Source organism: Centroberyx affinis, unplaced genomic scaffold (assembly GCF_046629955.1).
Source record: "Centroberyx affinis isolate AG114_WGS23_722 - 3 ecotype Tasmania unplaced genomic scaffold, CSIRO-AGI_Caff_v1 ptg001746l_1, whole genome shotgun sequence".
Lineage (NCBI taxonomy): Eukaryota > Metazoa > Chordata > Actinopteri > Beryciformes > Berycidae > Centroberyx > Centroberyx affinis.
This window is the reverse complement of record NW_027280148.1, coordinates 131,952-159,937: the sequence shown is the minus strand read 5'-3', so window position 1 is coordinate 159,937 and position 27,986 is coordinate 131,952. Positions and strand designations below refer to the sequence as shown.

At 42.9% G+C, this 27,986-nt stretch overlaps 1 protein-coding gene across 7 annotated transcripts in view; it reads right to left on the bottom strand.

The window, feature by feature from the left end:
* Positions 1-27,986, bottom strand: part of cdc42bpab (CDC42 binding protein kinase alpha (DMPK-like) b) — an 86,022-nt gene that overhangs the window by 17,844 nt on the left and 40,192 nt on the right. For 2 of the 7 annotated variants that reach the window (XM_071528974.1, XM_071528976.1), the window contains exons 6-23: positions 20,265-20,358; positions 19,113-19,313; positions 18,363-18,501; positions 17,718-17,827; positions 16,858-16,937; positions 15,692-15,858; positions 15,439-15,561; positions 15,105-15,238; positions 14,427-14,548; positions 13,783-13,903; positions 13,112-13,222; positions 12,412-12,659; positions 10,519-10,624; positions 7,832-7,956; positions 5,196-5,301; positions 3,849-3,997; positions 3,407-3,498; positions 2,730-2,806 (exon numbers count right to left, since the gene is read on the bottom strand). In XM_071528974.1, the coding sequence (XP_071385075.1) occupies positions 2,730-2,806; positions 3,407-3,498; positions 3,849-3,997; positions 5,196-5,301; positions 7,832-7,956; positions 10,519-10,624; positions 12,412-12,659; positions 13,112-13,222; positions 13,783-13,903; positions 14,427-14,548; positions 15,105-15,238; positions 15,439-15,561; positions 15,692-15,858; positions 16,858-16,937; positions 17,718-17,827; positions 18,363-18,501; positions 19,113-19,313; positions 20,265-20,358 (2,305 nt within the window). Of the gene's footprint in view, positions 1-347; positions 468-1,329; positions 1,369-2,285; positions 2,334-2,729; positions 2,807-3,406; positions 3,499-3,848; positions 3,998-5,195; positions 5,302-7,831; positions 7,957-10,518; positions 10,625-12,411; positions 12,660-13,111; positions 13,223-13,782; positions 13,904-14,426; positions 14,549-15,104; positions 15,239-15,438; positions 15,562-15,691; positions 15,859-16,857; positions 16,938-17,717; positions 17,828-18,362; positions 18,502-19,112; positions 19,314-20,264; positions 20,359-27,986 lie in introns of all 7 variants that reach the window. The other 5 variants (XM_071528971.1, XM_071528973.1, XM_071528972.1 and 2 more) reach the window with 5 other exon arrangements.

The following is a 27,986-nucleotide window of genomic DNA, read 5'->3' as shown; positions in this document are numbered from 1 at the left end:
GTTCCAACATATTCTTGTTCCTCAACATGCCAGACATGCAGACGTCATGTTTGATAACAGGCCTGTTCTGCATCAAATTTTCTATGTGGATGTTCTAAATAATCCTCAACAGCCTTTTCTGATCGTTCAGGACAGGATGGGAAATTACAACCAACCACCAGCCAAACTCTAGTAATGTTTTGCTGTGATTATCAATAAGCAACTTAAGCAGGTAACCAATGATCACTCAAAGGTCCTTTTGTATTGTGAATAGTAGAAGTGGCTGGTTAATTTCAGCATGTTCCAGCCACTGGGGCCTGTAGACAAAAAAGTTTAAGTTTCCTGCCCAGACTTGGGGCCCGTCTGACCTCTATAGGCTCCATATCGCTAGCCATGGAGGGCGAACGCGATCGAGACTTGAGATGGGACTTAGGGTCCTCTTCCCGGGATGGAGTGTTGGAGGGGGTGAAGTTATCCATAGAGTCCACCTGAAGAGAGAGAGGGAGGAGAGGAAGGAAGAGAGGAGAATTGAGAAAGGAGAAAAAAAAAAAGGAGAGAGACAAGGACAGAGGAAGAGGAAAGGAAAAGGATGGGAGGAAAAGGGAGAGGAGGACGAAAGGAAGACGAGAGGAGGAGAGGAAGGTGGTGGTGACAGGGTGCAGGGAAAGAGGAGGATGAGAGGAAAAAGAGGGAGAGAAAGAAGGGAGGAAAGGGGAGAGGAGTGTTAGTTGGAGTGGTTGTGTTGGACAGCTGAACAGAATACACCAGGAAACAAAATGCACCATCCATGCTTAGGGAGAGGGGCAGGCACCAGAACACACAATACACGGAAAAAAGACTAAACAGAATTTGTGGTCCAGATATGTGGCCACATCCACTGGGCTTTGGAAGCTACACAGAAAAACGAACCACAGCTTTATTGTACACCATGTATCAAAACACAGGGGAACACGTCACAGCCCATTGACCATGCTAATTTGAAACACCGCAAGCGCACACCATACACCATGCATGGCCATTCACAGAGCTAAATTAAGGAGTAAAAACAAAACACACACAGACATCAAATCAAGCACACACACTGAAGGAGGACAAGGCAGCACATTTCCCAATTTCCCATGCAATCAAAAGCAAAAGTACAGAAAGTCAAATAACATGGATGCCTTTCACTACACTCCCATCAATAAAGCAGGGAGCCATTTTCCAAAGCCCCTAACATGCAACCAGACAGCCACACAGAAACACACACACATATGTATTAAAAACCCATGCGACAAGGACAAGACAGCACATTTAGAGACAGTTTGGGGCTGCATGACAGCGATCACAGAGCACAGTAATGGTGCTTACACGTCTGCCTTTGCTAGCTGGGCCAACGGATGGCGAGCGCTTCAGTGGGAGGAAGGAGAGAGGCAGAGAGTGGCAGAGACAAAGAGATGAGTGAATATCAGAGAGGCTGTCTAACAAAGCTGAAAACAAACATTTACACAGACCGAAAGAGAAAAAAAAAACATGAAAATGGTAACATAAGCCTTCATTACATGGAGCTATAAGGATAGAGTATGGAGAGTTTGATGAAGTGACGACTCAAAGGAATACACATGGTGATGGGGAAGGGAACAGCTGGGAAAGTCAATACGGAGCACAGCAACTATACAACTCTTTCTGAATGAAGATATGAATAGATGTAAAGAAAGATTTAAATCATGTATTGAGTACTTTGTCTGCTGTTTTGAAGCCAAGCCCTAGCGCTAGAAAGCCGAGGCAGAGCCATTCAAGTAGCCCGCTAGCCTACGACAACTGGCTAGCATCCACATACTATAGGGCAAGGGCAGCACACTGCAAAAAATGTCCATCTTAACAAGTCATTTAGTCTTGTATTTAGTATTCTTATTATCTTAGTATTCATATTCAACAACAATCTGTCAATGGGGTGAGATAATTTCACTTTCCTCCAGTGTAGTTGATGCAATATCTTGAAATAAGGCAGATCGCCCTGCTAGGGTCAAGATAATGTCACTTAAAATTCATGAACATTCTTGAAACAAGTTGATTTGCATTGGAAGCAAGTGAAATTGTGTCACCCCATTGGCAGATTTTTCCTCTTGTTTTAAAGAAGATAAGATTTTAAATCTAGATTAAATGGCTTGTCAAGATGGACATTTCTGCAGTGCATCTGCTCTTCATCACACACGCACATACACTCATGCATACACACACACACTCATCTATGCACGTACACAGATCCACACTCTCTCAGCTAGTGAATATGCTCACAGACCTCTGCCTAGCCAAGAGCAACTTACGTCTTCCCAAAACTCAATTAAAGAGGATGAGGATGAGGAATAAGAGTCCTGGTGTACCAGAGCATGAAAGCAAGGAAAAACAAAAAAGACAAAACAAAAACACAGATTTGAAAAATTCATGTGAACAAAAACGATAAAAGCATAAAGAAAGAACACAGTGGTGTAACTTATAGACGTGCAGATCTAGAAATGATAGGAGAACTGAAAGATAAAAGAAATTAAAGAAAAACATCATGGGGACGAACTGTGATTTACTAGCTTTGAAAGAATCAAGTCATGACGGACGTGGTTTCTCATGATCGGGGATCTTGAGTATTCTGCTCTGAAAACGCTGCTGACTTCTTTGAAGCCAGACTGATAGATGGGCGCTCACGTGAAATAATACTAAATCAGAGCCCTGTATGTTTTGTCTGCCTGAAGTGTTGCTAATAGATGGACACTTACATCGAACTGGTCAAGGGCTGAGGTGGGGGCGTTGAGGAAAGCCAAGAAGGAATTTTGGGAATCCTGGTGCTTGACACCTGCAGACACGGAACAAATAACACAACCATGGTAAAGTGGGTGATATTAAAACATTAGGGTTTCTTAAACTAAATGGGTCACAGGACTATTTCTAAGAAGGAGGGGGTGTTTCATATGACCAAAGTAACAATACGTTTTCATGGACGTGGCACAAGGCTATATTTCTCAAATATGCATGGTAAATTCCTAATTTGGGTTCATGGCTGCAACGTAACCCCCATTTACAGCCATAATCTTCTTCAAGAGAAGTCAAAGTGAACTTTTACATTATGCAATGTCCATTCAGTAAAGATAGAAACTGTAATGTTATCAATGATAACATATTTTTGATAGCATGAAAACTTGTAACTTGAATTTTTCTGATGCTATTTCAGACCACTGTGTCTGAAACTAATTTCCTGATAAAATGTGACTTTTTAAACAACCATGACATCACCACCATCTACAGTGGTAGTGATAGTAAAAGCCCCTTTGTTCTGCATCAGCAGTAGTGCAGGGGCCACTGTGTTTCTCAAAGCAACTGGTTGCCAGATCATTCCTTATGCCTTCGGGTGGTTGGAGGGAAAACACAAAGGTCACTTGTATATTTCCAGTCTCACCCCTGCGTAGCCGCAGCTCCTCAGTCTCTTTCTTCAGTCTGTCGATCTCAGCCAGGAGATCCTGGTTCTTATTTTCCACCTCCTGCAGTTTACTGGTAGGTCAGAGAGAATAAATGCATAGAATATTATCCAAAGGTTTGTACAGGGCTTGTAGTTTTGACCAATCGCCACACTGATGCAAAACCAAAAAATGACTGGAACCACTATTTTCATAAATCACTGCAAACACATTTTCACAACTTTGTCTAATTTTTATCAATGCTTACATTTTTATTCTGTGAAAAATTGCAGAGCACCACAAAGTGCCTTGCAATTTTTCAAAAAGGCTACAGTAAAATCAAGGTTTTTTCCCACCACAATAATCACAGGAAAATTGCAATATTCTTAAGGGACTGACATCTGACTTCTAGTATTTATAACTGTTATTGTAAAGTGTCCGTACCACTCTGTGGAGATGTTGTTGGCCTTGACCTTGTTCAGTTCGTCCTGGATGCTCTGCTTGGCCCTGATCTCAGCGTCCAGGGCCGACTGCAGCTCCAGACGGGCCGACATGTCCAGCTTGGCGAAGCGCCGCATCTTCCAAGGCATGTCCTGGGACACAGAGAAAAACAAATACAAGTTAGTGAATGAGGAACAGTTGGGGGGCGGGGGGGGGGGGGGGGAGGCCATTTGCGACAGGCCATTTGCGACATTGGCGATACACATATTCTACAGTTTGGAGTTCTTGTAAGTTGTTCTGCCCGAACGACATAAATGCAAAATGTAAATGAATTCCAAATAAGGTTTTCCAATTAATCATTTATCAAAAATAAAAATCACACATCACAATTTTAGTTTCGACAATCACTAATCATAGAATACTTGCATATTGCCAATATTGAAGCATTTCATTTCACTTTGAGCGCCCACTATAGTTGAAAATAACTGATAATAAGCTGAGCTTTGATTGTAACACCAATATGCTGTGTAAAAAAAGCCAGCAGCGCCTTTTTTGTCTGAGGCAGCTGACAAAGTTCGGTGTTGATAGGTCCCTGATGACTTTGTTTTACAAATCCTTTATTGAGTCGATTTTTCTTTTTTCTTTTATCTGTTGGTATGCTTCTCTCAATCTTAAACAGAAAAATGCATTAAGTAAGGTGATCAAGGTCTGTAGCAGTATCACAGGTACTCAACAGAAAAGTCTGTCTGATTTATATAACAAACAGTTGTTAAAGAAAGCAGAATCCATCTTGTCTGACAGCACCCACCCCCTGCACCTAGAGTTTCAGACCTTGCCTTCGGGCTCCCGCTTCAAATACCCACTAGCCAAATCCAACAGATGCAAACACTCTTTCATACCCTCAGCCATTTCACTGCTAAACTCCAAAAGCAAAAGGTAATATCAGCTCGATCACCCAACCACGCTTGGTAAATATTGCTTTAATTTTAGTAGTACTAAAACATAGAGTACTTATGTACTCTATGTTTTCACTTCTGTTTTTACTTCTCTTTCTGATATTGTGTGATATTGTGTGTGTATTTTGATATTGTGTGTTATTATTGTTTTTACTGCTGCACAACCAATTGCCCCTCTGGGGACAAATAACTTGACTTGACTAATAGTTAAGATTGATGTTGATATAGGAGGGAAAAAAGTGCAATAAAGTCATTTTGTTTCTCAAATCATTGAGACTAATGATTATTATTAATAATTGTCTACCATTTATAATCATAGACTAATGTCTGAGATAATGTCTGAGATAATGTCTGTGTCTGTGTCTGTGTCTGTGTGTGTGTGTCTGTGTCTCACCGTGGCCCGCGCTCCCAGACTGGTGTTTCTCAGTCCCTCCAGCTCTTCCGTCATCTTCGTGGCCAGAGCCTGCAGGTAGCCCCGAGCATCCTTCTCATCACTCACCCTGCAACACACACACACGTTTGCATTAACTTAAGCTAACCCTTTTAAGCAACACTCTGCTTCACACTCACACAGTTTCACACATTCACAGTTTTCTGTTGTTTGTCAATGTGCAGCTGCACTGTAGCCTCAAGGGTTGCATGCTTTGCTCAAAAGTACCTAAATGGTAACAGTTTTTGGGACAGAAGAGTGTGCTTTTCATCTTTCTCCACCCAGACTTTCACAGCCGCTCTGGGAGCTCCTCTGACCTCTATGCTACCTCTGCTCCAATTCTAACCGTAACCCCAAAATGTCCACTTTTTAAAGTGAGGATCAACGAATTTTCTTCATATTTCTACAAACATCCTCACAGGAGGACAAACGAAAAACAACACAAACACACCCATTATATAAACACTGCCTTTAAGACAGCTGTGACTCAACAGACTTATCACTTCCGCGTTATTAACTTCACAGACAATACACTGACACACAACACACACACACACATATACGCAGACACATGTACAGCCTGCAGGTAGCTCTGGGCACCTTACTAATCCCCAGCACTGATGCAGAATAAATAGTGCGTGATGAAAGCGTCAACTCTTGTTGACCCCAACTCAAACATGCGATCACTCACTCATGGAACTGAGTAGTTTTAGACTCCTGTAAACCTCATTAAACCTCGTAAACCTAACACTTTGTTCCTAATCAGACCAAACATTTTCATAATTTGTTAATATTTAAAAGGTTTTATTCTCGGTCTTATTCACCGATAGTCATTCATGTGTTTTTTGTGTATCCCGTTTACTATGTTAAGCGTCTTTGAGTATTTAGAAAAGCGCTATACAAATAAAATGTATTACTATTATTAAAAAACAAAACTCCCTGTTAAGAGGACTACATATTTTTCATTTCCTGGTTCATCTAGTGCAGTGGCACAACATGTCCGCCAGGGGGCAACATCAACCACTGAATTCTTCTCAAAGCACATTCCAGGCCAAACGTTTAAGTGTGCATGTTGCGTGGAATTTGTGTGCGTGTGCATTGGCGTATGCGTGCCTCTGTGTCTGTATGCATGTATCGATGTATGTGAGTGTGTGTGTGTGTGTGGTATGCGTGCTATGTGAAGACTGCAGGCTCGTCCAACAGAGGGAAGCCGAGCAGCTGGCGAGGTGTCAGCTGCAATGGGAAGTGATCTGAGAGGATGGGAGGGTCAAGTAGCTCTGATCTTCGGAGGTATGTGGAAATTGCTGCAGTTATACTCTATAGCGGAACCCGATACAGTGCTAGACATCGTGGAAGAATGCGAGTGTGTGTGTGTGTGACTGTCTGTCTGTGTGCTTTTATAGCTTTGAATGAGATTGAATATGGCTGCACCTTTCAGTTTGTGCCATAGAATGAATGATATATGAGAGTAAATATGTTGGTAAACTATGAGTATTTGGGGGATGTATTCATATATTCAAGAATTAATTAATGTACAGTATAGGAATTTGAGAAAGTTAGTGTCTGTGTGTGTGTGTGTGTGTTTGTGTCTATGTTTGCATAAGTTATGTGTGATAATGCATACATGATATATGTATGTACATGTCAGTTCTGTATGAGTATTTGTGCATTTGTGTACAGTAAGAGAATTTGAGCAAACCTGTATGTGTGTGTCTTGTCTATGTGTGTTTGTGTATTTGTGTGTATATATGTGATAGCAGAGGCTTGAGACTGAATGGTTCAAAACCCTGGAGCCTGGAAAGTCTGCATGGGGAAAGTGAATGAGAAACTATCTCTCACATGGGTGAAGGTTTGTATCTGTGTAAAGCAGGGTGTTGCTGAAAATCAGCATGGCTGCTCATTCAACTTTCCCTGGATTAATAATGGTTAAAGAAGTTCACTAACAATTTCTAAGTGCTTGGGTGGAGCAGTGGAGGGTGTATATGATTGGAGAAACTACATTGACTTTAAAAAATCCACTTAAGTGCTGTGGTAGCACAGTGTTGTTGTAACTAGGAGAATCGCTTAACAAAATATTTAATTCATGCACTGACTTAACCACTACAGACAGAAAATCACTTAGCTGCTTCCTGGTATGTGGATGTACACCAACCTACAGCTGGCTCAGGCTTGTTTGACCTCTACCATACTGCCTGGTGTACGAGCGCACACTGTATTTCTCTCATGCAGGGCTCTGCGTGCCTAAAGAGCACATACCGTAATTTCCCTAAGCAGTGCTCATTGCACAAAGCATTATACACAAAAAAAAAGAACCAACCAACTGAGCCCGGCTTTTACAGAGGTGCTACTGAGCATCTGAAAATTGTAAGTAAAATCCAAGTAAAATGTAAAACTGAGAATGTAAGCAAGCTTACATCCCACTGCAAGCATGATGAATGTTTGTCAGCCAACTCTGTGTATTGCGTTGTGTGTATTAAAGTTGGTGTGTTCGTGTCTCTGCCCCTGACCACAGAAAGATCTGGGCCTGCCTGTGTGTAACACTCTTCTTCATGTGTTTGTGTGTGTGTGTGTGTGTGTGTGTGTGGGCGCTTGTGTCTCACCACTGGATGATCTCTGTGATCTGGGCCTCCCAGTGAGCCACACTCTCTTTCTTGTCGGCCAGCTCCCTCATCTCCTCCTCCAGCTGCCGGTTAGAGCCGCTCACCTTCTCAAACATGCTCGTCAACTAAGGGAATAAGCACAGGAATGCATGAGCACATACACACACGGAAAATAGATCATAGTGTTGGCAAACATTGATGATGTAATTCAAATACGGACACTGACTTAATGCAGAACAAGCTAGCATTATGTACGTATGATGACTGGATTTACTTCATTCTGTTCAATAACTTAAATTAACTTAATTTGAAAACCGTACTAATATATAATCTGCTAGAGTCTAGCAGGTAAACAGTTGTCGTATGAGTAACAGCAAAGGTGCTCAGCCATGGTTGTCATGATTGATTATATGTAAAGTGTATCAGAGTAATGTTGAAGGTTATGGTTGATTTTATGTCATTCTGCCAAGTCCTCTCTCAGATGCCTGATCAAAGTGGACCAAAATGCCGCTGGGGAAACACACACGCACACGCACACACACACACACACACACAGGAAGGGAGATTAAAGCTTCAAAAGTTATCTTAAATCCTTTATTGTCAAGGTGTGTGAAGATGTTACCATGGTGACATCATTCACCGTCTCTGAGCACACTGTTGTTTGCTTAATGCCTCACTTCAGGGTAATATTTTTGGTATCTTGCCACTGTCAAGAGTATGATGTAATGTTCAAGCTAAGACAGTGCTTTCATATTGTTTTGCTGTTGCTTTCCAACCTAAATCACTGGTTGCCTTGAGGAAATTATATTTTTCAGTATCTGGAAGGATCATAAAATAAGTCTGTCACTGCTCTAAAAAATTTGAACCACTGAAATAGAGAGATGCAAATGTGGGGTGAAAAAATACATATTGATTATAGGGTATGATACTCTTTAGGTAAGAGCCCATGCTATATTATGTAATGGTTTCCCAGTGGTTTTCTCCATGTGACAAAACATAATAGGTAAGTGTGACAGTAGTCATGGGTTGCTAATCAGAACGCAAAGACACCAAACTTGAAAAGAAACATAAAGTTCAGTATGGTTTGGTGTATTTGAACTACTTGAGGTGCGCTTGATTTATCGCTGCAGACATTTCAACAACCTCAACACTGGAAACATCGCTTGTACGATAAGATAAATCAAGTGTTTCTCTTTTTTTTTTAAGCATTTAACTTATTCTTTGGACAGGTTTGACTTATCGGGATATGTGGGATTTGATATTTGATGGAGATTCAGATTTATCTTTACATGCCCAGACATGATGTAGCAGTTGAAGACTGCGCTTGCACCTGGAAACACACATCCCATCCAGGTTTGGAAATGACGACCAGACATCAGACAAATGGTAGTAAATCATGACTGTGGCTATTAAGTTGGCCTACGCTACCAGCCACTTAAAGCAGATAACCAACCAATATCTGAAGGTCCTATTCTATTCAAACAATCCAGTTGGCTGGTAAAATTACCTATGCTTGAATTCCAGTAGAAACTTTAGAAACTTTGTCTTTCTGTACTGTCCCTTCTCTTCACATCTCTTACCATTGCTACTGTGAAAATAAAACTTAAGGAGGTTGGCAAGCCCTCATAGAAACTACAGCAAGATACGGCATTATATTTGAATGTGGTTTCAATATAGTTCATCTAGTGCTGTTGGCTTGATTTCTCTTGCAAGGCAAACAGCTTCAAAAGTGGGCATTCCCCTTGCAAGATAAGACAAGTCAAACAATAATATTTTTCAAACCCACAAAATGTATTCAAGCACTACTTTGCGCAAGACTCATCTATGAAAGGGCAGCATGTAGCTCGGACTTAATCCATTCCGAGTGTTTTGGCTTTTGAAAACATTGTTTTTCAGTATGTGAAATAACAGAATAATACATACAATAACTATAGTGCTATGTGCGATCATTCCGTTGGCACCCCTATACACATGTGCTCTATATTTCACGGAGACCTTTTCTTTGTTCATCAGTTGCAGACCATAAAAACAACAAACACCCTGGCTCTTTATTCCATATGTCAAAACGCCTCCTACTTCTTAAGACATTATTTAACTTGGGAGCCTCTCACTTTCAACTTCCAAGTACCCATTCCCATTTTTCGACCCCTTTCCAAAGTCAATATAGCGTAATCCAGAGAGTCATTCCATCAGAGTGTGTAGGAGGCTACAGGGTGTTTTTACGAGGGATATTGAACAGTGATTTCTTTGGCATTGCCGGGAGAGAGGGGGCGGAGGGAGGAATGTGATGAAAGAGTTAGGGACGACTGAGAGGGGTTACCTGGGGTTAGGGAATTGTGGTCTTCTGTGTGTGTGTGTGTGTGTGTGTGTGTGTGTGTGTGTGTGTGTGTGTGTGTATGTGTGTGTGTGTGTGTGTGTGTGTGTGTGTGTGTGTGTGTGTGTGTGTGTGTGTGTGTTTGAGAGAGAGAAAGAGAGAGATTAAAAAAAGGGAAGGGGAAAGAAAAAGCTGAGAAGGGTGTTTAGGCTCCAGTTATTCTTTCGGCTATACATCCATTACTAACACAAGACAAGCAGTTCAAAGGTTCATTTCCATGTGTATGACTGGATGTTTAGATTTCATGTGTGACTTCTGACAGAGAATGTGTGTGTGAGTGTGTGTGAGACACTGTGTGTAATAGATATCTTACCTTATCCAGTTCACTGGATAGTTTTTTATTTTCTTCAGTAAGCAGTACTCTCTCCCTCTCGTACTTCTGCTTGTACTCTGTCTCAAACTCTTCCCGCTCGCTTTGGCTGGAAGGGAGACAGCACACACACACACACACACTTGTGTTATCATACTTATGAAAACATTCTACAAAGTTGCATTGTTTCCCTAAGCCATAACCCTAACCACAACCCACACCTTGACCCTTACCCTTTCTTAAAAATAAACCTTTTCCTAATGAAGTCTGTTGCACAGTCCTTTCCTTTCTTCTGAGTTTTCTATTTTGTTGGGACATTTAAGAAACACTTAACGGTGAAAACGAAGGGCGTACTCAAACAAGAAAATATACAGTATTTCAATGACACTAGGCATCCGTCTCTTGTCTGTCACAAGTTTAAATTGAGTATTGAAGACTATTTGTTGGTCAAGTGTGATCCTATTCCTTTGAATAGTTACACCAGCTAATCTGAATGCACTGGCCTTAGAACAAATTAAGTACAAACGTGTCACACATCCAATCACATGTTCACCAATCTCAGTCCCTGTGCCTCAGAAAGCCTCATCATCCTCCTACTTGTGTGTGTGTGTGTGGGCCTTTGGCTCCGCACAATGCTTCAAAACCTAAACGAAAGGCTTAGGAATAAGACCACTTACACATTATTCTGCCCAAACACATTAATGCAGTTAGAATGTGATACACCAGTGTGTATAAAAATGAATTAGAAAGTAGCAGGGATAATATGTCAGCAACACCAGTCAGCGAGGTTAGAGAGGCTACAAAAACAAAGCTCTGAGGCTTTCTGCTCAAAAACAAGACTTTATTAAAATTTGATTAGACCAGTGGTTCTCAAAATGGGGTCTGGTGCCCTTCAGTAGTTCCCAGGGGGTCCCACCAGAAAAAATAAAGAACAGTTTCTTTTTATTTCTTAGTATTTCATTTCCGATTTAGCACATGTAAGTGCGTGCGTCTTCCTGGTTTCCTTCAAACTTACTGACTGCGGCTTTAATAAGTTCATTATACCAGAGTCCCCAGGTAAAATGGTCCTGTATAGCTCAATGGGTAGAGCAAGGCGCCAACACTGTCAGGGCGAGGGGTTCGGTTCCCACTGGGGTCACCCATAATAAAAATGTCTGCACTCATGGTACTGTTCAGTGCTTTGGAGAAAAGCATCCAGCAAATGGCATAAGGGTTTCACTGCAAAATGCTATAAATCCATTTTTAAAACTTTTTGCTACATGAAATTAGTCAATCTTTCATAAACTCAAAAGATCATTCTATCCTTAAAAATGCAACTATTTTATAAGTAAAGTTTATAAGTTAGGGTTAGGGATAAAATAACTCCAATTCCATACTGGGGAATACTAAATACTAAATAATGTATACTAGAAAGGGGATTGGGCTATTGTTAATGTATCTGTAATTACCTCATGCAATCATCACTGGAAGAGACAATGAAGAAAACAAAACAAATTGTTATCTTAGTTATCTTGCAACACTGGTTTTGTGACCAGTCTTATATTATATTAGACTGTAAATTATGTAAATCCAGCTCAGTGTGGGTTCCCCATGAACACAGGTGCTACAGATGTGGGATACGCATGGTGTGGATATGGGTTTTTTGTAAGGTGCCATATATTATGCAGCTAAGTCTTACACTTACACACTTAGGGAAATATGTACATGCTCATAAAACATGCTCTAATTATAACCACATTGCCTTAACGCCCCACTGGCACCCAAACACCACTAATCCGGCCCTACACCAAAACTACCACCACAAAAAATGACTGAATCAAAGAAGACTGGATATATTAAAATTAAATAACGGTTACAAATTAGCCAAATAAAATAAAATAAATAAAAGTATGATACCTCTCTCGGCGAGTCTTCTCCAGCTTGTCTTTGAGCATCAGGATCTCTTTCTGCAGGGCGAGGTGCTGGCCCTCGGCGTCCCGCAGCTCCTTTCGCAGCGCCTTCAGCTCGGTGGCGTGCTGCGCCTCCCTGCGCCCCAGCTCCTCCTCGTACAGGAGCGTCTTCTTCTCCAGGTCGCCCCGCAGGCGGCCCACCTCCTGGGACTGGTCTGCCGAGGACGGGGTGGCGGAGGGGCCGGACTGCTTCAACTGGGCGGTGGGATGGTGGGTGGATGGACAAAAAGAGTAAGGTAAACAGATAAGCAAGATAGGCAGACAGAGGGAGAGAAGGAGAGATAAGGAGGCAGGAGTTTAGAAAGTGAGAGAGGAGAAAGGGAGAGGGTAGATGGACAGAGGAAAGACGAAGAAGAGAGAGACAAGAGGGACAGATGGGCAGAAAGAGGAAGAGGCATATTGCATTAAACATTTTGTGAATATGCAGCACAAAGAAGCTTGTCATGGCATGGTGAAAAAAAATAACACCTCTAATAATGGTATTTAAGCCATTTTCATTTTTAAGGCCTTAAATATAGATAATTTATTGTAAGACATTTAAACAGGTGGATACCTTGTAGATGGACATAGGAACATACAGCTGGGTGTATATGTGTGTGTTGTGTGTGTGTGTGTGTGTGTGTGTGTGAGAGTGTCTGTAGGCTTACCTTAAGCCCTTCCAACTCCTCCTCTAACTGTCGGCTGTACTGCTCATTGCGCTCCCTCAGCTTCCTCTCCTTCTGGGACTCTGCTGCCTGCTCCTCCGCCTGCGCCTCCATCTGATGGTGGACACAGACAAACACACACACACACTAATCATCAAATCGAATGCCAACATGTTACGATATTTCTTCCTTTCATCCACATACAAACACACCGGGACCAAAAGTAGGCATCAATTCATACACGCAATCCATACAACATCTACAGAAGGAACACACAGACACACAAACTAAACATTCAAACTGCATGTTTAACAACTACATTGGTACACAAGAGATTCAGCACTCTCACTTAAATGCTTTTAAAATCTATATAAATTTTGCATAAACATTGTGACCTTATTCCAGTGTATTTAACTGTGCATGTAGAATACTTGATGAAAATATACAGTGTAATGTCCTTAGAAGGGTGTAAGAACACAAGCTTATACACTGGAATAAAGCCAATGCAAAAGTGCTACCAATATACTGTATAAATATTCATGGAACTGCATAAATATTTATAAACAGACTATATGGATACCACACACAAAGACCAATAAAACTTTGAAGTGTGCACCAACCAGCAAACAGAGACACGACAGGGTGTGCTAGCAACCACGGGGAGTCTACTCTACCTCCTTCTTGGCCCTCTCGGCCTTTCGCACCTCCAGGCGGAGAGCCTCCACCTTCTGAGTCTGACTCTCCATCTCCTCCTCCTTGTCGCGCAGCTGGCGAACCAGCCGCTGCTTGGCCGACCTGGGTGTGACGTTCGGTCAGAAAAGGTAGGGAAATTTTTACAAATTACACAAAAATAGAGCAGGGAACAACAGTGAAATGGGACCTTTCTTGGCTTTCTTGTGGAATCCTGTTGGTCATTTGTCTTATATAAGCAGTGATATGATCAGGAACACAAGAAAGCAGGGGGAAAAATATTTGTGGTGTGTTATTAGTACATAGAAAACCCTGGAGAGGCCATGTATGATTTACTACTTTGATTCCAGTATCAGGTGCTCTTAGTGCCCAGCTCCCATTGGCTTATAGGATATGTCCACACATGGCATTATAATTTGTGTATTAAAAAAACCCAACAACAACTGCTGTTTTCTAAGGTTTTTCTATGTATGTAGGTATTTTAAATTGTCAACATCATCAACCAACCAACCAAAATGGCTCTAAAACAGATTTCGGACTGCTGAAAGGTGAGTGTGTGACTGTGGAGGATCCATAAGGTGTGTAGGTTTCCTGGTTTTTGGTGAATGGGGTTCTGCAGTGACGCTACCTGAGGTCTGTGAGTCTCTCGTTGAGCTCAGAGAACTCCTGCATGGCCAGTTTCCTCTGGCTGTGGGCTTCCTTCAGCTCCTTCGACTGAGACTTGAACTTCTCACTGGCCTCCACAAGGTCCTGGACAGAACAGGTACAGCGTATAAATGTAGTTAACCACAAGATTCTCAAACTGGCGTAAAGGAAAAATCACCTAAATATGAAACAGGCCCTTATATGACTCGATTTAGATGCCAAAAAGCAAAGCCAGTTGACCTGATTTCTGGCGTACTGTACTCATATGGTTCTGGGTGCCGAGGCAGGTGATGTCTAGGCTTCCAAATCCCAAGATTCAGTTTATACTTTTTAGGCACGCAACAACCCCAAACCCTCTGACACACACACACACACACACATACATACATTCCATTCCAGGATCAATTCCAGGAAGTGTGGTTTTTATTTGGATATTTATGTCATGAAATACGTATGCATATGGATAGTTATTCTGTAAATGTTATTGTTTTTTTTTCCCTTTGTGGGCTGAACAAGAAGACCAAATAATACATTTTCATTGTATTTACATTTTTTAAGCTGTGGAGGCAATTTTCCAGCTGTCGGGGGGCACCGCAGCTAAATGAATATAAAGAAAACACTGAGACACACACACACACACACACTCCAGCCCTGGTAGTACCTTGTGCAGGTCGTCCTTCTCCTGTGTGGCGCTCCTCAGCTGTTTCTCCAGACTCCTGATGTGTTTGGATGAGTCTTCCAGGTCCCTGCGGGTCGACGTCACGTCCTCCAACTGCTTCTCCAGCTGGCCTGATTCTGACACACACACACACATATTAGTTTTAAGTTCAACTGAAAATGTCTGTAGAATCTCCCCACCTTGCTTCTTTCTTTGGCGATCACCAAAATGAGGTTCATATTGCACCACCATTTGGTCCTATTATATTCTAAAAATCTTATTTGGCTGGTAAGATAGTGAAAGCAGCTGGTGAGTTTTGGACAAATGAATTACTGACCAGCGATCTGTTTCTTGAGGATGTCGATCTCACTCTTCAGACTCCTGATCTCCACCTCCTTGTTGGCGCTGAGGGGGGCCTCGCCTGTCGGGTGCTGCAGCGCCTGCACCGTCTGAGTCGACTCTGTAAAGTGTAAAGTCAGGTTAGACGCATCAGTTATTTGCGTTTTTTTTCTTTTCTTTTTCTTTTTATTTATTTCTTTTTTTAGAAATCTAAAAAAAAAAATTTGTGGTGGTGTCTCTCTTGGCCTCACCTTGCAGTTTGCGGCTCAGCTCCACTTTCTCCTGCTCCAGGCGGCGGATCCTCCTCTCGTAGGCCTCGGTGGCCAGACTGTCCTCCAGGCTGCGCTGGACGCCAATGTCCATCTGGTCATGGCCTCCCCGAGACAGCTCCCGCAGGCAGCCCCGGTCAGACAGGTTGCTAAACGGGAGGAGGGTGCCATGGACAGAATAGAGTGAGAAAGAGGTGCAAATAAAAGTGTGTGAGGCACGGGAACAGTGACAGTGAGTAACGGTGATAAAGAGAGTTAGGAAAATGTGTAAAAAGGGCAGAGAGGGTGAGTGATGACATGAGAGAAGAGATGGAATATAGAGGTGAGGGGGAGAGAGGGGGAGAAAAGGGCAGTAACGGTGTTAAAAAGAAAAAGGAAATTCAAAATACATGTGTGGTGAAGGGAAAGAAAGAGAACAGAGATGAGAGGAAAGGGAAAGGATAGAGAAACAGCAGGGAAGGGGAAATGGGAAAGAGCAGTGGATGAGAGAGACAGACATGGTTGAAAGATGGGAGGATGTTGAGTCATGGAAGAAGGGGAGAGAGGCAGGGTGGAGGAGGAGAGGGGGAGATGGGACAGAGAGAGAGAGAGTGCGGGGGGGAAGGAGACGGAAAGAGAGTGAGCGAGAGGAAAGGCCATTATCATTGAGCCTTGAAGAGATAAGAAGCTAATTGGTCTGTTCGTTTCTTTCTCACGGGTAGCACTTCAGTGTGACACAACTACAGCATGGACATCACCTTATTAGGGAGGGAAGCAAATTTAATACTCCTACGCTTCTCTTAAAGTGAAAAGAACGCTATGCACAAAGAGGGCTTGTCTGGGAATCTGTCCATTTAAAGTGACTGCATAGATATGATTCCAGCTCATGATAAGCTGCCATGCTTCTCTCCCTTCATTCTGCTGTCTGTCTTTAGTCTGTATTCATCTATTCAATAATTAAAATGTTGTAAATTATAAAACTGACAAGATACTGGAGGAAAATCCTCACTCGAATTTTGATAAAAGAAAAGACAAGAACATTGGTTTGGGTTTGCCTTTCCGGTTTTGCATGTCCAACTGAGTGTACAAAACGACTTGCAAGAAGCGACACAAAATGGCCGAAAACCAAAGGACACAAGGTTTGCAGTGATTGTCATGATGCCACTTACCATTTACTGGTGTAGGTGAAACCCACAAAGGGCAGGTGATGGCCAGAGAAGGCTGTGTGAGAGGGAGGGGGCATGGTCTCCTGGAAAACAATAAAAAGGACAACATGGAGTCAGAGAAAACAAACAGGACTTTTTCATCAGTTAAAGAGACGGACAGAGGAAGCAATATTGAGGGCAGAGAGAGGGAGAGAGAGAGAGAGAGAGAGAGAGAGAGAGAGAGAGACAAACAGAAAGCAGAAGAATGTGCTTTGAGCACAAGAGTGGCGCCTCAAATATTTGAGATCCAATCAACATTTTTGCAGCTTTTCATTTCCAATATTTAGACGATGATTCTACTTGTGTCATAGATTGTGCTTCCTTCCACAAGATAGTTGTATTTGAAAACGCAGCTATTGCCAAGCTGGCAAATCCCTTTCATATGTGGTCTTACAATCTGCATTCTCTATTGATTTGCACTGTTGACAAGTCTGTCTGTGTGAACTTATGCCCCCACCTCAAAACAACATTCTGTGCGCATTATGCCCTGGCTTTGAAACAAACAAAAGTGGGAACAAACAATAGGAGAGAGGGAGACAGAGTCAGACAGAGCATGGCTAAAAAGGAGGTAGATTGCGTACGAGAGAGGGAGAAAGAGCAGAGGGAGAGGTGTTTTGTTATTATTATTAGTAGTAATATTACAGTGGCACTTCTTTTTAATGGACAGTTTAAACAATAGAGGCATGTTCAAGGTTAAAGAGCCAGGGGGTGACATGTGACATGTGATTATAAATAACTAGAAATACATTCAAAGATAGTCAGCCAGACAGGACAAACATTGTGAGGATATGGTGTATGTCTGATCCATAAACACTCGCCCCTACCGAGTTCTTGAGGCAGTCATCGTCCACGTCAAAGTTGGACGTATCTGTGGGACTGCTGACCTCTGGGATGTAGGGGGCCTCGCACATACGGATGTTGTCCCAGTCGATGCCTGGACACAAGGGGAAAATCATGACAGAATACTTCATAAGCATACAGAGAAAGGACACAAAGAATTTTAACCAGTGTAGCTGAGATGGCAATTGTATATGTCAATCATTTTGATAGACTTTGTGATATGAGTCAAGCTATCTCTCTGGTATTTATTGGTTTAAGCTATTTTGTAATATCTGTTAAGTTGAGCTACCAGACACTCATTACATGATGGGCAAAAAAAAAAAGTTATTTTTATATTTTTTATGTTCCTCAGCTGTTCGCATTGTTAGCATTCCTTATTGAAACCAATTAGTACAGCTAGCTGCAAGCTCACAAGCAAGCCTACAGCTAGTGGTTCCTCTTGTTTTCAATTGACTGATGAAGGAAAAAAAAAATTAAAAATGTCCAGAAATCGCTTTAAGCTATGCTGTTATATTGAGTTAAGCCATGTTGTGATATTGAGTTGAGCATTGTTGCAATATCTATTCTGTTAAGCAATGTTTGGAGCTCTAATATATCATGATATCTGTTGAGTAAAGTCCAGCCCATACCAATGAAGAAGGGGTGCTGCTTGAAGTCCTCAATGCCGTTCTGGCCCAATCGGTGCTCTCGACTGCAGATGAGCCGACGAATCAGATCCTTTGCTTCCTCTGACACGTCTGCTATCTGCTGCGGGAACTGGAACCGCTCCTGTGCAATGTGTGTGTGTGGGTGTGGAGAGAGAATAAACAAACACAAGGTTAGAGCTTAGTGTCTCAGTTTTTAAAAACAGATTAAATTCCTAAATTGAGTACAAAATGCTAAACTGCAATCTTATGTTAGTTTCTGACTTCTATTTGGAGAATTCCATTACAGTGCTATTATCTGTACACACTCTAATTACAGACTGATACCAAGGACCTGCCTTAACTAAACCATGGTAACCCCACATACACACACACACAAACACACACACACACACAAATGTATGCAGGAATATACACACACATGCACCGAGGCATGGCTCGATCTAATCAAGTGTTTCTTAGCCTTCACATCCTTTATTCAGTGTGCCTCTGTTCATACATCTTAATTGGGCCATCAGAGAGAAACAATTTCTCTTTCTGTCTCTGTTCATACATCTTAATTGGGCCATCAGAGAGAAACAATTTCACTTTCTAACAACTTCTTTTTCTATTATTTATCACATCTTCCATAGTCCTCTTAGCATTGCATTGATATTTCTGATAGTATTGCATTGATGTATGATTTATTTGTAAAGAGAAGCAGCCTAAAAAGAGCCTCAGAGTCTCTAATCTCACCTTGTGGTTCATGATCTTGCCGTAGGTTTCCACCAGGGATTCTGCATAGAAGGGCGTCTCGCCATAAAGCATCTCATACATGCAGACGCCCAGGGACCACCAGTCGCACTCAGGTCCGTACTTGCCCTTCCCATCCTCCATAGCCTGCAGGATCTCTGGGGAGATGTAGTCTGGTGTCCCCACCGCCACGGAGGACTGGACCTAAGGGAGGGAGAGAGAGAAGGGAGACAGGAAGGAGGGAGAAGACGAGAGTGGAGAATTAAAGTCAGCAACTGATCCGAACGGGTCAGCAAAACAGAGCTCAGATGCTCATAAGTATGAAAGTATGGAAAATTAAGTTCAGCAAGGTAATGATGGTAATGGTAAGAGCTACAGGCTGAAGTCCTAGTTTGAGCTTTCAGACCCAAAAACACATTTTTGGGGTTTTTTGGAGGCCTACTTCCACGTACTACTTTAGGGTGCTCTTGTGAATGCACTTTTCATGCTGGATCCTAAATTAACATTGAAGCAGCAAGTAAGTTTCATGAATCAAACACAACAAGTTCCTTATGATGACCTCAACACTTGAATTTTCAGAAATTACGGTCATTATAGAGTCCCAAACTTTCCCACTGGAAACTCTGGAACGGAGAAAAAGCTGATTTGGGAGAAAAGACCTGAGAGAATTTGATCTCATGCGTCACATTCTGGCATCTTCGCTTCCCATTATCCCCAGGAAGTGGCTTCAACGCAGACAAAACATCAAAGAAATACACATTCGACATATCATGATTCAGACCACAGGATGATTTGTTTCAATTTGAGATAATGTTTCAAGAAGAGTCCAACAAGCACTGAATTTAATTTCCATCTAATATCCCTATAACCTCGTCATTATGTAAACCTTGGAAGGTACAAACCCAGGTATTTCTTTGATCGTTTAGTTCAGGTCTTTTTTTTCCTTTTCTTTTCTTTTTTTTTTTTTAGATTCAACACCTGAGGGGAAAGTTTTTTTGCTGGGAGAATTCTCTGAATCATTAACCGCAGGCAGAGCCAAGCAGTCAAACCAAACATCCCTAGTGAGAGACCCCTGTGGGTTGAGAAGGAGGTCGGTATGGTTCTGGTATGTTTGCTTTGGAATAGGGGAAGCGCCGACAGTGTGGTAAAACGTACCGTTCCATCCTCCATGAGTTTGAGGCAAGAGCCGAAGTCTGCCAGGCGGATGTGGCCGTTCATATCCATCAGAATGTTGTCGGGCTTGATGTCCCTGGAAGAAGACAGAGGGGAGGGGGGGGGGGGGGGGGGGAGAGAAACGAGGGAACGAAGGGGGTAGAGAAGGAGGGAGAGGGAGTAGGGAAGGAGGGGAAGAGGGAGAATGACAAATTGAGTGAGCGATTCCTCCGAGAAGAAGGGAGAGGATGAAGAAAACAAGACATTCTTCCAAACAAAACACCACCTATGGGACATCCAAAACACACACATGAACAGAGGCAGACACACACAAGCGCCTGCACACACACACACACACAAAAGCCTGATCTCACATTACTGTGCTACTCCCCATCGATTATCATAATTTCAAATTTGAACTCAACTATGTCTTAATTCGCCTATAATGCTAGTGTATTATAATTCAGATATATTTGTGATTCAATTAACTGTAATTTCCCCCGGCCCATTAATCAGCAGCGGGACAACTCTAAATTGAGCAAAAGAAAGGATAAACACGAGAAAGAATTGGACGTGTGTTGGGGGAATAAATGCATTGGCTGTACAGAAAGTGTGTGTGTGTGTGTGTGTGTGTGTGTGTGTGAACATGTGTGTGTAAAGCACGTGTTTAGAGTCTTTGTGAGTGCTTGTCTCTGTGTGCATACTTTGAATGTGTGTGTGCGCACTCCTGGATGCCTTCATGAAGTGGTGTGTTTGTTTCTGATTTTTTTTTGGCCCCACTGCAGAACACAGCTTCAACACAAACAAACACACACACTCTATCTCTTTTTGAGGAAATATGCAACACACAAACACACTCCCACTCCCAAAAAAAGATCCCTGTGTCCCAGACAGACACACTCCCCCATTCTTATTTTCACCTCCACAAATAGTGTTTGTGAAGAGAGAAGGGGTGGGTGGAGGGTTGCCAACACCAAATTCTTTCACACATGTAGGCTACATACACATGCCAATACGTCCCAGTCTGAAGGATTCAGTGGTGGCCAATGTACAAGTTCTCCCCACCCTGCATCTGTTATACATTACTTACTGCTTACGATATACTTACTACATACATGCAGAGAGCGTGACTTGATTCTAATCAGCGGGATTAATCTCTACACAGGGCAGGAAACTAGCTTATTCATCTCCAGCCACTTTTGCTATTTTACCAGCCAACTTGGGTTTTAGAATAGAACGAGACCACCAAAGTGGCTGGTAGAGACGTACTAAACGTTTTACCCACAGTCAGAATTTACCAGCATTTTGGCTGGTGGCTGGTGTTAGTTTCCTCCCTATGACCTACGCCCTCTGCATGGGAATATTTACAAGGAAAAGTTTGCCCCAGGGAGAAGCTCTTGGCAGACGGAGCAAAAGTGCCACAGTTTTGAATCATATGGAATCATTTGAATCATATAGTTATCTACTATCTTGAAGTTACAGTGGCTTGGTGAAAATGACAAGCCTAGCCTGCGTTGTTCCCTTCACAGGTTCCCACAAGCTAAATAGAATTTAGCCTGGGTCCAGCAGGAGGGAATAAGGGGGAGGAGATCTCCCAGTGTGTTTAACAGGTGGTCACTGACAGGTGGTTTGTGTTGGGCTAGCTGTGCTATTAGCCAACATGGAAGGCTGAGTTTGCCTACATCCATTCCTAGCCTGGCCTGGTTTGGTCTGGCCCAGTCTCGGTGCCCACAGTGGGCAAAACTCTCAACTTTTTCTTCTGGAGTGCTTAGGGAAAGAAACAGTTCTCTCCTTCCGTTTCCACAGTGACTTTCTTGTGTCATCATTGATGTGTTGAACATACGTATATATTTGTCTGAGCGCCATGTGTTTTAAGAATCGCCAAAATAAACTAACCAACTGATAGAAACTGGCCTGGGTTTGCTTGAAGTGGAGAGGTCACTGTATCCCTCCACCAGGGCTAAATATAGACCCTGTCCTCCTCTGACCATTCCACTGATTTCCCCAGAGGGCAAACCATGTCACGCCCTTCTGTCTGGGACCCTCTTATCAATGTACAGACAAGCACGACACGGCTGAATACACAAGGTATAGAGTGCACACAGAAAGCTCTTTAGACTGGTGTCAAACACATATAAAACACACACACACACACACACACACACAAATGTCACAGGTTACATAGTTGATATGTAATTCAAGTGAACTACATAAGACACACACTTGATGTCATAGGTTACAGAAGTTAATACTATTTCTGTCTGGTGATGTGAGCATGGCCAGGCAAAAAAACAACAAAAAAAAATCCCGATGTCTAACTCAACATTGAATGCAAAGACAGACACACTGAAACACACACACAAACCCACCCACTCACACAAACACAAACATACCAATAACACTCCCTCTAATAACACTACCTCTAAGCTCCTTACATAAAAAACACGGAACTCATATGCAACAGCCTCCAAAATCCAGCTCTTGTAATAGGCTGAAATGAACCCATACTTTGAGTGTGTGTGTTGGTACTAACAAGGAATAACAATCATTGAAGCTATAAAAATCTTCTCCTTGTTCCATCTTTACGAATGACGGTGGGTCTGGTTGGCACCACTATGGCACCGCTTAGACTGGTGAAAAATTGTGGCGTTTTAGATTTGGCTTCAAACAGTGCTCTAACCAGAGCTGTCTATCTAGTAAAAGTTACACTATAAAAATCACTGAGGTGCCAAATAGTTTCCAGTGCTTCCCCGATAGACGATCATCAATGTGTTAATGTTGCCTGGCAACACAGGCAATTCTAACAGCAGAGTTTTATCTAATTTTGGTCCAGGATGTAAAAGCAGAATCAGTTGAAGCTCAAGAAATTTCCACACTACTCAATTTCATTCTTCTTCTTCTCAAATTCTACTCAACTACTCAATAAAGACATGAGGCTTTAACCCTAGCCTAAGAGAGTTTTTTCTTTAACAGTGAACAGACATAAATTGACTTTGAAGATAGCTTTGATGTCTCTGTCTTCAGCTAGAGCTCTGCTCAAAGCCAGATGTGAACCCCCCATCATTTTCCAGTAGTGTTAATAGGCCGTCCCATGGGGCTTGAGCTGGGGGTGGGCTAGCTATCTAGCCGCTTCAGTGACTAAATCACAAACCTATAAAACACAGCATTAAAGTAATGTGTGCACACATGTGACTCGTACACACACATAAAAGCTGTATTCCAAAATTATATATAAATTGACGCCTACTCTTACAAAATGACTGTTGGCATGAAATTAAATTACATCACGGGTTACTTAGGAGTCATCTTGAGGCGTACACTACACCGCCCTGTTGTCCTTATGTTTTTGAGGACAGAATTAGTATTTTTTTAAATATTTCAGGTCAGAATGGATATATAGCATTTTGGAATGAAATCCTTAATATGCCTAAAGTCACATAGCCAGTCTGGGGTTAGAAGATTATAGGTCAGATAAGAAATGTTATTGTGTCCAAGGAGAAATTAGTTTTTGGCTCCATGCTGCTGTCCATTCTGACCAAAACCTTAACCTAACTTAGCTAGTGTAAGACACCTGGACTTAAAAAACAAGATATTTATAGTATATTTATTGTTTGCTACAAAATCACTGCAGTGGCTTTTGATTTGTGATTGTAATGTTTTTTAAGTGGACCCTAGGTGGAAGAGCTGTCACTTCCGTGCCAGTAAATGGGGATGTGAATAAGCTTAAATTTCCAAAAATCCATGATGCAATGGCTGGCACTGCAGACTTTGGATCCAGCGATCCAAGTTCAAATCTCTTGTCAGACTCATCCTTTTAGCAGGCAGCAGTATGACGTAGGGAGCCTGCCTTTCAACCGGAAGACCTAGGTTCATATTTTTTTAATCTGCTTATGTTTGAAATGAAGACTTTCATTCCAAAGTACAGTATATGCATTTCTACATGCATACATTCATTTCTTCTCAAATTTTACCACTTGTAAACAAAGGGTGGAGAGGCAGCGGCTCAACACCAAAGTCAGAGTGAGGCCAGCCAAGGTGAGGAGGAACCTCATCTCGGCCGCTTGTATCCACAATCTCATTCTTTCAGTCACTACCCAAAGCTTGTGACCATGGCTAAGGGTTGGAACCAAGATCTACCGATAAATCGAGAGCGTTGCTGTGGACTGTGATTTGCTTTAACTCGATCACTGGTGTGGCTATCTATCATACCGACAGGCATGTGACTACTGGACACAAAATCTGGCTCGCCATGACAGGAAGTGGTAGTCCTTGCAAATCATGAATGACACCTGTTACACTTGGACTAGACTGTGTGAGTGTGTGTGCACCTGCGTACGCAGGTGTTTCCATTGCCGAAAGGCCTTAATCTGGTCCAAAGACTTCTGTTCTTTTGCCAAAGAGCAGACAGCGTGAGTTGACCCTTGCCGGTGAGTGTGTGTGTGTGTGTGTGTGTAGCAGACAAACAGCATGGCAGGGGTTAGGGAAGGGGGGTTGGCGCTGCTCCTTATAAACCGTTTAGTGCTCAGCGAAGCCCCTGAGCTGCTAACAAGCACAGATCAAACAAACATGGCTCTCTGTCTCCCCAATCCCTCCCTCTCTCTCTAGTTACCACCAGTGGTCTCTCTACCAGCCCCCTCCCCATTCAACTCAATCTCTCTGCCCCCCCTGTCTCTCTCTGATTCCACTCAATTAAGCCATCTATCAGTCTCTCTCTGTACTTTTCTCCCTCTCCCCTTAACATCCTTCTTTTACCAATTCCTCAGTCCCCTCTCCAGTCTTCTCTCTGCTTTCTGTCTTTCTCTCACTCCCTCCTTCTCTCTCCTCACCAGACTGTTATAATGAGCCCATGGACGGTTGGGGCGGCCAGGTTAATGCCTCCAGCTAAAACACATTAGAGGCCAACAGCACACAAGCCAACTTGCATTTAGCCTTCCATGCATGGACAGACCCTGAGAGATGCTAATGCTAAGCTAAAGCTAAGCACATGCTAGGCTAGGCTAGTTAGCGTGGCTAATTGGGCTACTGTGTCACAGGGCTCCTGCGGTCTTAAGGAGCAGCGCGGAGCCGAGAATAGAGGGAGGTAATCTCTTCTAAGACCGCAGCATCCATCTGTGAGGGCCATCTGGACGGCACCTCACAACACACACACGCGTACACGCGTGCGCACACACACACACACACACACACACACACACACACACACACACACACACACACACTGTGGCCTGCGGCGACACTGGAAAATGGATGGACCAGACATCTCCACATGGCTCCAGCCCAGGTTTTTTTAGTCTATATACTTTGAGCATCACTTGATACAGACGCATAGAGACAGACACACACACACCTCTCTCCCTTATCAAAGGCTTACAGTTAAATTATAATTAAGAGTGTCCACTTGGATCAAATTGGATGATCCCTCTAACAATAGGCCACCATTCAAGCAAGTAGCTAATTAGCCAACTCTGTAACCTAAGATCTCTGATAAGTGATTGGCAAATGATGGTTAAGTGTGTGTGTGTGTGTGTGTGTGTAAGGACTAGCCTCTCTTAGATCACTGGGCTGCGGAGACACACATGGTCCTGATCAATAATAAAACACACATATGGCTCCAATCAATAGGAAAACACACATCATTGCACACGCACACACACACACACACACAGGACTCTACAGTAGTGAGACCCACACAGAACAGATGTTAACTGTCACACACTGTGTGAAAACTGTATGTGTGTGTTTATGTCCATCTCTCCCTCTCTCTCAATCATCACACACACACACAAATTCTCCCTCTGCCTCTCTCTCTCTCTCTGTACCCACCCCCACCTCTCACTCTCTCTGAATGACACACACACACACACACACACAAACACACAGGGCAGACAGATGTGGTGCTAGCCAGCACAGAGCCATGCTGGGTTGGCCTATTGAAATGTCTGTCAGGCCCCTCTGGGAGGCCATGCAGATCAGTGGTCACTGAATGAATGAACACACACACACACACATACACACACACTCCCTTTGCCTCACTCCCTCTCACACACGCTGTCTCTCATGGGACCGGGCCGAGGGGGACAGAAGGTTGACCTCAAGGCTCTTTGCTATTCGATTCATTTCTGCGTCAACAGGATTGGAAATATGAATTTCAAACGGCCCAACACTGTGGCAAGGTCAATTGCTTCATAAAAGAAGAAAACAAGAAGGAAAAACACAAATTAGGCTTAAGCTTAAAATGCCACAATTAAGACTATAGGCTGATTAGGCCATTCACACAAATAATGGATTAAAAAGGTAGACATTTCTTTCAATAGAGTAGGGTTTTGCCCAATGTGAAATATCCAAAAATGACACGCAGCATATTGTTTTTCCTTGCATAAAGACTGATTTAATTCCGATTGTGATTTTAATTGTGTAGGGCTTCTGAATAGTTCCTAAAGGCTGCTGTGTGGTCTTCCATCACCCCACTTGTATCCCATTTTAGATCTTCCATCGAACACCCCACCCATTTGTTGACACTTTCAGAATAGAATATCAAGGCTGGTGGAAATTGCTTCCAGTACAGCATGATGGAACGGACTGGAAAAGCTCTGCTACATACATGGACTAATAATGTGTAACACATGATGGGCACAAAACTGAACAGACATCCCATTGTAGCAGAAAACGGCAAAAGGTGCAAGATGAGGCAGCGATGTAAACAGTATCAACTAATAAATACAGACACAGAATGCAGAAGATGTGCGAGACATCATGGAGTGCAATAATTTGAGGCGGTACTTTAATACCGTGATCCCTCTAAAAGCCAGGAGGGGTTTTAGTGGAGATCTTGAGTCGCTGATGAGGATTGCTCCATGCACTGAATCATTCCTCTAACTCGACTACGACTGGGGGTTTGTAAACGTTTTTTTTTTTAAGCCCGGAACTCAAATGAAAAATTAAGTCCCGCCCTGGGACCCAGGCTTACGAGAACATATTATTACTCTCGCCATGTGGGGACCCACCAGACGTAAGCTCACGATCCATTTTTGGTGCCGACACGCAGCTTGATGAACGCCGTTCCGGAGGGGCGTTAAGTCGTTTAAGGGCTGAACTGTCTGTCTTTCAATGTTTTTTTTCCAAAGTCTGGATCAGGACCCGAAGGTGTGTCAGAAGGAGAATTAGAATGGGCCCTCAAATTATCCTGGGAGAAACTGGCATCCATGGCCACCGAAAATGTGGGTCCTAAGAGAGAACGTGCTTGGAAACCATTGCTGTGCTGCATAGCCACAACTAGGCCATTTATATTTCCTAAAAAGTGCCCCGGCGGTGTGTGTTTGGTGTGACTGAAAGTGATCCATGAAAACGGGTCGGCTGGCTTTCTCTTTAATGGACCTTACAGCCTTCAAATTATAGGGTTAATGCATTGTCCTTTCACTTAGTCATAGGGATTGGAAACATACACCCATCACGCACACCATCACTGAGAAACACACACACATACATTTTCTCTCTCTCTCTCTCTCTCTCTCTCTCTCACACACACTGATCAGAAGAGAACAGCCAGCAGGACACACCCTCCTCAGGGGACCTGCATGGCCGTCTCCACCCTCCACAAACCAAGCGTGCCAATCTCCCACGAGTGTGTGTGTGATGTGTGTGTGTGTGTGTGAGAGAGAGAGTGGGGGGTTGGGGTGTTTGTGTGTGTGTGTGTGTGTGTGTGTGTGCTGGGGGAGGTAACAGCAC